This window comes from Ziziphus jujuba, chromosome 11, assembly GCF_031755915.1.
Source record: "Ziziphus jujuba cultivar Dongzao chromosome 11, ASM3175591v1".
NCBI lineage: Eukaryota > Viridiplantae > Streptophyta > Magnoliopsida > Rosales > Rhamnaceae > Ziziphus > Ziziphus jujuba.
The window spans coordinates 5,293,816-5,304,835 of NC_083389.1; the positions used below are offsets into that span (position 1 = coordinate 5,293,816).

Genomic DNA, 11,020 nt, shown 5'->3' on the forward strand with positions numbered 1-11,020 from the left:
AAACAATACGCCGTTTAATCTTACCAGTCACTTTTATTTTATTGACTTACCTCTAAAATTTGGCTGTGTAAACCTTTTCTTTCATCTTTTTCTTTTTCCTTGAATAACTTACCTAGAAACTTGAGTGATTAATGTGTCAACTAACATCTTATCTGTCTGCAGTTAAATAAATTTCCTGTCTAATCGTACTATTTTACCTTCATTTTTTTCAATATTTACCTCCTAAATTCAGCCTTCAATTATTCAAGACAAAGATATATCAACTCTGTTTCCACCTTTATTTATCATCTTTATATTGACAAACAAGTCTTCATTACCAAAAGCTTTTCAGAGCTGCTGGTTCCTCCTCCTAAAACTAGCAACTGTTCCTCTTTTTAATTTGGATTTTGAAGGAAAAAGACAACATCAATTAGATCTGACCATGATAAAGTAGCACTATATATATAGTAAATAAAAAATAAATTAAACGAGAAAATAAAAAGTGATAAAATAATCTTGGGGTAAAAAATAGAACAAGAAGTATATTTTTGGTCATCAAGGAGAAGAATTACATTTGTGCTAGGATTTTGTGACTGAGACATCTTGGTCTGGGCACAACACAGGCTTGTTGTAAAGGCCGACGGAAATTTCAGCCTTTGCCTACTTTTGGGCCATAGCCACTCCTTTTGTAGTCAATTGTTACAGGCCTATTATTTATACTCGTCCGTAGAAAATTTCTTCTTCTTTTTAAAGGCAAGGTTTCTGATTTTCAATTCCTCTGTTCCAAAGATTGAAAAAATAAAAATAAAAAAAGAAACTAAAATGAGATTGGATTTTTTTTTTTTTTTTGACTTACGTAACAAGCGAGATTACTTTTTTTTTTTTAATACCTAAGACTTAAGACCAATTTTCATTCGTAGCAAATGATCTTTGCTTATCTCTTATATATCATTGCATATAAATAAAACAAGCAGAAACCTGATTTTAAGAACAGAGCGAATTATGAAGTTGGAAAATCTGAGATTGGATGGTACAACTATTAAGCCACTTAAAATTAAATTTTAAACGGGGAGGGGGGCGTCATAGTTAGCTTAACTACAAAAATGACTTCAAGGACTTAGTTTCCAATTGCAGAAATAAATACTAATTAAGAAATGTTTTAATTATTCTTAATCTCATCTTAATTCCTTGCTTCCTGATTAACTACTTAAATTTATTCTAAATATAAAAATATTGATTTGTACATTTGTTTATAACTTTCAATTGTAAAGAGAAGCTATCTATAACGTCTGGGTTATAAAACAATGCCATCTTCCCCTTTAGAATATGAATCAACTCATTAAACATAGAGTAAGGAAGTTTTCAGGTCCCAAAATAGATGTCATCATCAAGTAACAAACATATGACTTAATTGAAACTTAAATAACATAATTAAGATATGGAACTGATAAATTGAACATTATATATAAAAGATTGTTCCAAATACAGTCTCCTTCCCCTAATCAAAAAACCCTTTTTGCACACTAATTATATATTACAGGGTCACATATTCTTTATACATACTAGTTAATTTAACTATATATGTCTTAGATGCCTGGGGGAAAACCTAATAGCAATGTCCATGCATATGTGTTCCTCCATATATGAGTTCTAGGTTTTAATTAACCTTATTGATTAAAAAACAAAAAAACAAAAAAAACAAAAAAAAAAAAAAAACAAAACACTATACATATATAAGTTTTGATGAAAAGGAGATCTAATATTTCCACCTCAATTTAATTTCCTCATTTTCGTGGTCTTTCTTTTTTAACTACCTTGCTGCGTTTGGTTAAAATCATTGATCAAAATTTAAAGTCTGGAACTAAAATTATCTTTGATATGGAAATTGCTATTCCCTCTTCTCAAATAAAGACATAAGCTTCTCACCTAACATTTCACATTCCATACTATATCTTTCCACCTGCATAATTAAAAACAACTTATATAGATATATATATAGATAGATAAGAACATCAACTAAATTAAAAGGTTGAGGCTGAAAAAAAAATAATAATAATAAATAATGAATAACTAGAAAACAAATACCTGAAGATGTAAACTATGGAAGACTCTTCCTTCAAAAGACTCAAAGGAAGAAGCATTGAGCATTGAAAACCCATCTTCTTCTAAAGTGTTCAAGATTTCAGAGATTGGATTGTTGTTGACCTTGTATGTGGAAATCTGAATTGCAACTTCTCTATCATTTAGCTGAGTAGCAGAAACTGAAGACAGTGAGCTCCTAGCAGCTGCGGTTTTCACTTGATTTTCTTGATCATCATCATGATGTACTAAATTTCCTTTCTGCTTTGACATCTTCGATAGAAGCTCCTCCTTTTTCCGAACAAGTCCTTCCACTTGCTGTTGTAGATCCGGTATGTATTTTAGCACACGCGAAACAGTTGCAGGAATGCTCAACTTTTTCTGTGTATATTCAAAACAAATTTATTAATTTTAACCATTTGGAAGCAATTTTTTTATATACGTGAAAATTCGAAATTAATCCTTTACATATACCGTATGATCGGTTGCGGGAAGAAGTGCACGGAGAGAGGAGTAGAGATGGTTGATCTTCTTGCGGCGATCGCGCTCGCTAGCATTGTGGTTAAGCTTCTTGACCATGTTGAGGTCACTGCTAATGGCTGTTGTGGAAGGCGTGGAGCGATCGAGCTGGTCAAGTTGTTGTGGTAATTCAGAGGGTACAGGGAAATGAAGAAATGACTCCGAAGTGGTTTCTGTGCACTGATGATCTCCGTAGAAACAGTCGTTGATTTGGTGGTCTTGGTTTATTGGATCAAGCTCTAAGGGCCATCCAAATGATGGAAACAACGGAGGAGATAATGCTAACATGGTATATAATTCAATTTGATATAATCAGGAAAAAGATTGGAAATTTCGTTCGCACTTACAAGTTTTTATTCGATAAAAGGACTTACAAGTTTGCTAAGAAAGTGAAATGACCACGACATGTATTTAAACAAAAAGGCTGACATTTCAATTATATATTTAAATAACGTCCTTGTAGATTGGAGCATATTCAATAACATATTCATTTTCTCTTTTAAACAAATCCATTTTTGAGCTACATCATTATATTATGAATATGGTTCAGACAGAGACATTTTAACTTCCACCATTGAAAAAAAGGAATAAAACTTCCACTAGATCTCCGGTGCTTTTTATATAATATTACGACATATGTATAGTTTATTGATTATTAACTTTGTTTTTTTCCTTGTCTAAGCTTAAAATATTAAAACGAAATTACAATATGGCCATTTTAAGAAACAATTTGGATCTTATATTTTATCATTTGATTTCAAATTGATCATTATATAGTTGTCTGTTTTATATTTTTGGACCAATGGTTCTCATTTACTAATTAAAAATATCATATTAAATAACATCCAACCACTCAATAATTAAAATTTACCAAAAAACAAACCACTCAATAATTAAAACGAATAAAGAAGACTAAGGAGCTTATCCGTAGAAGGTTGGTGTAAGATTTTCTTCATATATTTTTTGTGCTCCACACACCAAATCAGCAAGAAAGTGTGTAAAATAGGGAGAGAGAAAAGGTTGGACGCGTGGATTACATGGAGGACACGAGCTCTTTCAAGGCTTTGCTGCTTATTTACATGTGCCCCTAATGCGGCTGCGCGTGCCATGCCCACCTCTTCCAAAGCCTAATTAAATATATGCAACATTGACATGACATTCTTTCTCCCTTATAGTCTTCGTATTACATGGACTTTTTCTAATTCTTTTATACTTGAAATCTTGGACTTCCTAAACTGGGAATTTTAAAGTTATTTTCATGTGACTGTGAATGTGACTATATCTGCGTACAGTATGAAATGCCTTGCCTCGAATAACCATCAATTTGGTAAATTATACATGTATACATACATCTTAGTAGTCAACATATATAATGAGAAAAACAAGTTGATGATGAACACAAAAGTTTGGATTTTGTTTTACAATCAGTAATAGTGGTAGAGGAGGCTCTCATTCTTATTGTATTTTTTTTTTTTTTTTTTTTTTTGGGGGGTGAAATCATTCTTATTTTATTCGAATCAAAGGGGTAAGGCAAATTTTGCATTAGTTTTTGCCGGCAAGATTTGGATGATCTCCTTTAAGAGGGTTCCTATCTAGCTGTTTTCTGGGCTTTAAAAAGTAAATAAAATGAAATGAAATGGCATGGATAAAAAATAAAAATAATAATAATAAATAATTGGAAAAAAAAAAAAAAAAAGGAGGAAGATTCCGAGGTCAAGTCAGTCCTTATTCCTATTTGTTATTCGTTCATCTATTTCTGTATTAATTCTGTCTTCTTAATTTGCAAAATAAACAGTAGGTCAACTTCAGCTAACCAGGACCCAATTTTTTTTTTCCCCCAATTTTACCAAAATATTATGCCATATCTTACCTTAGGGTTGGGAATGAAAACTTTCAGTGGCAGTTTATAATTCTCCAGCTGATTACGCAATTGGTAACATATAATTTTCTTTTATCCGTATAATGGTAATGGCCACACTTCTTCCATGTGTGAGATTTTAGATTTTTTTTTTTTTTAATAATTAGAAATAGAAATTTTATCACCAGAACTTAAGGTTAGATTTAAAGAACCCTATATAATGAATAAAAAAGACACAAAAGATAAAAAAAAAAAAACTATATATATATATATATATATCTTTCGAGTATGTTGCTTTTTGGGCCATGTTATACTTGAGCCCTTCAAACTTTAACACTGTTAACTTGAGCTAGCCCATATTCAACTTGGACTTCAGGCCTGTTTGAGTTTGAGTTTCTTTCGTATAATGGTTCTAAACAACCACTAACAAAACTATATACACCCACTGCTCATATTAAAGGTCGACTAGTTTTTTATAATGGTTCTAAACAACCGCTAACAAAACCATATACACCCACTGCTCATCTTAAAGGTAGACTGGTTATTCGTTAGTCATCGGCTTTATAAATTTATATGATTACCTTGAACTGCACTTTGAATTTAGCTGTCACAATATTTTTGCTGTTAACAATTCAGGATATAAATATGCATTTATTTATTTATTTTCAATATGCATTGATGAGACATGAAGTTTGCATTATATTACTGAGATTTATTCTTTCTGTTTTAGATTTTTCACGGGAAAAAATGAAATTTTTCACTCAAATCGAATTTATTCAGGTTCAAGAGTGAAATTGGTCAACTCAATCCCAGAGTAATATTCTTATAGCTCCAGGTTCAAGTAATTTTCATATATTTCATTAACATGCATTCAGATTGTTTATTTAATCTTTAGGGTAAGTATAGCTTAATCGTACAGCTTACTCATTTGATACCCCATGTATTTTCCTTCTCCAGTACAATAGCTGTGACGTTTAATTTGCTGTCATAAGCCATTCAATTTGATATAAAAATTTTAAATATTTTAAATGACTGAATTCATTTATTTTTAATTTAAAAAGAGTGTGTGTGTGTGTGTGTGTGTGTGTGTGTGTGTGTGTGTGTGTGCAATCAATCATCTCATGAATTTATATACGCAGAGCGCGCTTAAATTTTTTAAAAATAGTCAATGAAGAAAAAAGGTTTTCTATTTATGTTAATACCCATAAATGGTTATATTATAATAATTAATTAATATATACACTAGGATAGTCTTAGCAGCAAAAAAAAAAACATTAGGATACAATATTTTCACGGGAAAATATTTAAATATACAAATATATAAATTAACTTTTTACGCTGTTCTTGATAGTAATACAAATGTAAACCCCTTTTTAATATAATATATATATATATATATATTCTCTTAACTATTTGAATATTGAATTGAGAATCTTTATAACGGCTAGTTTCGGATCACACAGCCACAATAATCTTGCCTCCTCTATCCCCTTTCCAAACCAAATAGCCCTTTACTCTTCCTGAAATTGGCTGAAGCAAAATTCAGTTTTCCTAGAAACCAATCACTCCCATGAAAGCACAAGAAGCAAAGGGTTCAGAAAAGGCAACTTCTTTCAAGGGCAGTCAGATACCTTTTTAATTGCAGCGAATGCCCGATTTCGCAGCAACGACTTCAAAGCCAAATTGGGGCTGGTTCCACCAGTTGTCGAACTCGTCAATGACGCTGAATGGCTTTTACGACTCCTCTCAAGTCTGGCTGAAGATTGGCTCGATCTTTCGGGTGAGGGCAAATTGCCGGTAACGATGCCGTGTGAGCCAGAGCCGTCGTGGTCTGGTAGTAGGCGGAGATGGTATTGGTAGGGTTAGGGTTTTGGAAGGTGTTGGCCGTAGAGGACGATGGTGGGGTGGGGAAAAAGAGAGAGGGATTCAGGTTTTGAAGGCGAAGCGTCATCGTCTTGTTGTTGTTTCTTGTTTGTCAAGAACGAAAGAGGTTGATCTCCACCACGTTAATATCAATCTGAAGAATATTCGTAGGGCTTCGTTGGACGCTTACAGGAAATCAAAATTATCCACGAAATTGCCTAGAGGTGTCGGTGAGATTGAGTGTCATATAAATTTAATCGTCATTTTATTTGTTTATTTTTTATTTTTTTTTTAGTTATTTAGAAGGAATAATATGGTGGTCCTCATGTTAATCTCTGTTTAGGATCAAATAGAAGAGAAATTTAAAAGAGAACTTTTTTTTTCTTTTTTTTCTTTTCCTACATTCTCTAAGCATCCAAACAGACGCTTGGAAAAGAAACTTTTTAATTGGTCCCAGATTTCAATGATTTAAGTATTTGTATTACGGACTAGGCTTTGTGCTTTATAGTTTTTTCATTTGTGTGAGAGTGATTTGTCTTTCGTTTAAAAGCTTTTGGACTATAGTTTGACAATGCCTGAAAAGTTCTATGTAGGGGGATGCAGCAGAAGCCAGTTGATGATGCTGAAAGAAATCGTTTCCTATTTAACTATCTTGATTATGCTTTTGCTGAATTTAGGTTCGTCAACCTCCATTTTATCCTGCCATGTTCACTATTTGGGGAAGATCGGCTACAAGCAAGGTGAGTTTGTTGTTTCAATCATTAACATTTGTAATTGCTTATAGCGTGTGTTTGTTTTCTATGATTTGCTCATTCTTAAACAATTGTCTTTTTCTATCCCTTGATTGGTATATGCAAGATGTATACAAGAAATGCCATGTGTCTTAAGTGTTTTCTGTTCTATTGTTTTCTTTACATTCCAAACTTGTTTCATTGTGAGATATTATTTTTCAGCCTTAAGGCTTATCCTGTTGGACCACTATGCTGGTTTTTTGGGTTTTGGCCATGGCCTCGTTTTTTCTCGTACTTATATTGTCAAAGACTCGTTTTTTTTCTATCATAGTACTCCATTAGGTAAGTTTTAATAAAACAAAGAAATTTGTGGTGTGTGATTGATCTTTTTCCATATGATTTGTTTCCACAACCTAAATGGAATGCATTTGGTTCTGACATTATGGTATTGCTGGCGATAAAGAATGATTGTAATATATTTTTGGGCTCTTGAAGTTGATGTTATGTAATGACTGGTGTCAAAAAAATGTTTCATTGCAATTTATTTAAGCAGCCCTGTTTATTATTAGTTTCTTTTCCCACTTGTGCAACTCAAAGAAGGTGTTTTTAGATGCATTATATGTAGTTACATGATTGTTTGCTGATAGAAGCGCATGAGTATTGTAAAAAGGGTTTGAATTTAGGAGAAAGTATACCATCCTTGAAGAAGAATTACTTGTTTGATTACTTCTACTTTTACTTCTCTGATTACTTATTTGCACAGCTAGGTTTCCCTTTATCCCAACAATCAAGCTATCTTGAAGGCAGGCCAGATCTCTCCACTGGAAATCAAATACTGGAATGGTGGAGAATAGATTTTATTGTATTTTTTTTAGGTTTTTTTTTTTTTGGTAATTTAGTAAGATTAAGAGGTCGTTAGGACGAAAGAAAGGCCTAGGGAGGCTCGGATGGAAAATTTGTTTTAATAAAAGATATGATTTTTCTGGTTTGAGGGAAGAAGGGGCAGCTTGGGATTGCCGAGGCTCTCTTCCCTCTGGGGTGTGTGGTATGCTGTGTTGTCTTTCTTTTTCCTCTCTCACTTCCCGACTTTCCTTCTCTAATTTTCTTTTCTCTGCATGCTTTCTTCAATCTCTCTCTGCTTTTCCTCTCCTCTTTCACTATTTGATTTCTCTCTTGATTGCTCTTGTAATTTGTCTCTCTATTTTATGCTCTGTTTTCTTTCTCTATTTTTTTCTTTTTTTCCCTTTACTTCCTCTTTTTTTATGTATCTATACATTTTCGGTCCACTTTTTTTCTATACTTTTTCTCAATTTCTTTGTCTGCATTTAGTATTTTTCCCTTTTAGTTTTCTCCTCTATTTCTCAGCTTGCTTTTTATCCTTCTACTCCTCTATTTTTCTCTTTTTTCTGGTTTGAGGGAACTTTCCCTCTGATTTTCACTCATTGATTTCTAGAGGCATTTCTTTCTAGTTTCTTTCTTTCGGCTAGATTGTTTAAATCCACATGCTATCAATGCTCAATTTATGTGAAAATTTCATTTATGTCCTTAGGAAGCTAAAAAATACAGCACAAAATGGAAAAAGGTACAAAATCAATATTATTTTATTAAAAACTTATACACAAAAACAAAAAAGAAAAGATGATTACAAAAAAATGGAACTAAAAAAAAAAAAAAAAAAAGATGTGTTTACCTAAAAATGAAAAGTTAAATGGAGAAAATGAGGAAACACCCTAAATAAGATGAGAAATTAAATTTTATATAAACTATAGTACCATATGTGTTTTCTGTTTTCTATTTTCCTACTTTGTATTTTATCTATTTTTAACTATTAGATATATATGTATGTGTGTGCGTATATATATATATATATATGTGTGTGTGTGTGTGTGTGTGTGTGTATACATATAAAAGTGTAAGGTTATATATAGAAAAGAATTGCATGTAATAAAAAAAACATGTTAAGCAACCAGTAAACAACCTAAAAACATAATGATCTATAGTATTTTTTTAAAATAAGAAACTAAAAAAATTAAAATATAATAATTACTTTTAAAACATTTAACCTAATATATGCATATATATATATACATAAATTATTAATATTCTTCATGTTTTACAAAATTTAAAACACAGTTGAGAAACCAGTAAAATTAAAAAAACATAGTTTTTAATACTTCAAAATTATATTGTTATTGCTAAACGAAAATTCTTGCTTTAGTTTGTACTAATCATCAATGAAAAAGTACTAAAAAATTTAAAACATAATTTAACTTTTAAACTAAGAAATTAAAAAAAAATAAAACATAATATTTGCTTTTTAAAATATGTTACCTAATATATAAAAATTATTAACATATTATTCTTTTGTTTAAAAACAAAAACATTATTAATATTATTCGTGCACTACAGTACTTCAAAATTCTACTATTATTGCTTAGTTAAAACATTATTTTGTTGTAGTTTGTAATAATTATCAATAAAATAGTACTAAAAATATGTTAAAGGCTTAAATTGTAGTAAAAGGACATAAATGAAATTTCATTTTATTGGATGTTGATAGCTTGTGGAATAAATGATTTACAGAGAAAGCAGCAACTAGAAAGAGAAAGCAAACTAGGGATATTAGAAAGAGAAAGCAGTTTAGAAAATATAGAAAGAAAAAGTGAAGATAGAAGGTTTAGAAAGAAACTGAAATAGGGAGATAACCATGGAGAAAGTATGACTGTGGAGAGAAATTGGAAGGAGAAAGCGGCGAGAGTGTAGAACTGAAATGGTATAAGATGTAGAGAGAAATTAAAGGGAGGCAGCGGAGAGAAAATATAGATAGAGAAGGAAAGTAGTGAAAGAAAGTAGAGATATAAGTTATATAGAGAAGATCGTAGAGAAAAAGAACGGAGAAAGAATATAGGGAGCAGAGAGAGTAGGAAAGTAGGGAGAAAAGTAGAGAGGGATAGGGAGAGTAGAAAGGAAAACAGAAAGAAGAGAGAAAATAGAGAAAATAATTTTATGTTTATATAATTTTAATGTCATTCATTCATAAATTCAATTCCAATAATCTAATCTTGCAATTGAACTAACTAGCTTTTCTATAAACTCAAATATAACCGTTTACATATTTATTTATATATAAACTTTCCCATTTAAGTTGGTTTCACTTCATTACAAATACACTACATTGTAAAGAAAACATTCACCAAAAAAATAGATCGTAAAGAAAGCACAAAAACACCAATGGTTAACTTCAATGCATATATTATAAAAGCAAACTTGATATACAAGGAAAGAAAGATGCTTTAAATTAAATGCATCTTTGTGTTTTTTATGCATATATGTTCCTCCCAATCCAATCCAATCCACTATTCCTCAATAGCACATGTCGTTTCCTGGGAAAATAAAATGTCCTCTAGTCTTTTTCATCCTTACATGCTATTTTTTACACAACTTCACACTATTCTCTAGAACTAGCAAGCTCCATTAATGTCTTGAGCATCAAACTCATTCAAAGGGACTACTGCCTGAATCACCACTATACCACTATACCCAGTCAATCTCACAAGGCGAGAGAGAATATATCGCCTTGTTCACTACTCGATAGCTCGAAACCAAAAACTTTGCTGTCATTCCTGCCATAACCATTGACTTGTCCCAAGTTGGCCTTCCACACAAGGAACTCGTCAAGAATAACACACGGTGGATGGGACGTGCATTATCGATATCACATAGTGATAGAATTACTTATGCATGGTGTTTCAATATGACTATGATCGGAGCCAAAGAAGGGTTGGATTTTTTGCTATGAAATGCCAGCAGGAAGGCATATTGTTTTTCCAAGGTTCAAGTTCATTCTTCGCTCTGCAGATTTCCTAGTTAAGGCTGATGGGAGTTTCATTGTTTTCAATAAAGAGTCTGGCAAACAGGTTGTTTGCTTGATTGGCAATGGTGGCGAGTTCGGTACCTGGTGTGAGCGTCATTGGAGCATTCCAACATGTTG

General features: G+C 31.8%; 1 protein-coding gene and 1 long non-coding RNA gene across 6 annotated transcripts; one reads left to right on the forward strand and one right to left on the reverse strand.

Annotated features, from left to right (window-relative positions):
• Positions 1 to 442: 442 nt before the first annotated feature.
• Positions 443 to 3,021, reverse strand: LOC107433745 (transcription factor ORG2). 2 transcript variants are annotated; one of them, XM_016045090.4, is made up of 3 exons: positions 2,533 to 3,021; positions 2,065 to 2,439; positions 443 to 757 (listed from the first exon to the last, which is right to left on the reverse strand). In XM_016045090.4, exons 1-3 carry the CDS (start codon positions 2,863 to 2,865, stop codon positions 749 to 751), a joined length of 717 nt encoding a protein of 238 aa, XP_015900576.3. In that variant the 5' UTR covers positions 2,866 to 3,021; the 3' UTR covers positions 443 to 748. The 2 variants fall into 2 exon arrangements, with proteins under 2 accessions (XP_015900576.3, XP_024922954.3); XM_025067186.3 differs by lacking the exon at positions 443 to 757 and adding an exon at positions 1,425 to 1,939 and having other exon boundaries at positions 2,533 to 3,015.
• Positions 3,022 to 5,721: 2,700 nt separating this feature from the next.
• On the forward strand, positions 5,722 to 9,134 carry LOC107433783 (uncharacterized). Of its 4 annotated transcripts, none has more exons than XR_003053426.3 (3): positions 5,722 to 6,528; positions 6,882 to 7,038; positions 7,797 to 9,134. It is a non-coding gene; the product is annotated as an uncharacterized LOC107433783 (long non-coding RNA). The 4 variants fall into 4 exon arrangements; XR_003053425.3 differs by having other exon boundaries at positions 5,722 to 6,522; positions 7,797 to 9,133; XR_001582830.4 differs by having other exon boundaries at positions 6,892 to 7,038; positions 7,797 to 9,132.
• The last annotated feature ends 1,886 nt before the right edge of the window (positions 9,135 to 11,020 follow it).

Excerpts from the sequence above, each read along its gene's own strand:
- LOC107433745 (XM_025067186.3), bottom strand. The coding sequence starts at position 2,865 with ATGTTAGCATTATCTCCTCCGTTGTTTCCATCATTTGGATGGCCCTTA. Across the intron at positions 2,440-2,532 it reads TTCCCGCAACCGATCATACG|AAAAAGTTGAGCATTCCTGC; the intron begins GTATATGTAAAG and ends GAATATACACAG. Across the intron at positions 1,940-2,064 it reads TCCATAGTTTACATCTTCAG|GTGGAAAGATATAGTATGGA; the intron begins GTATTTGTTTTC and ends TTAATTATGCAG.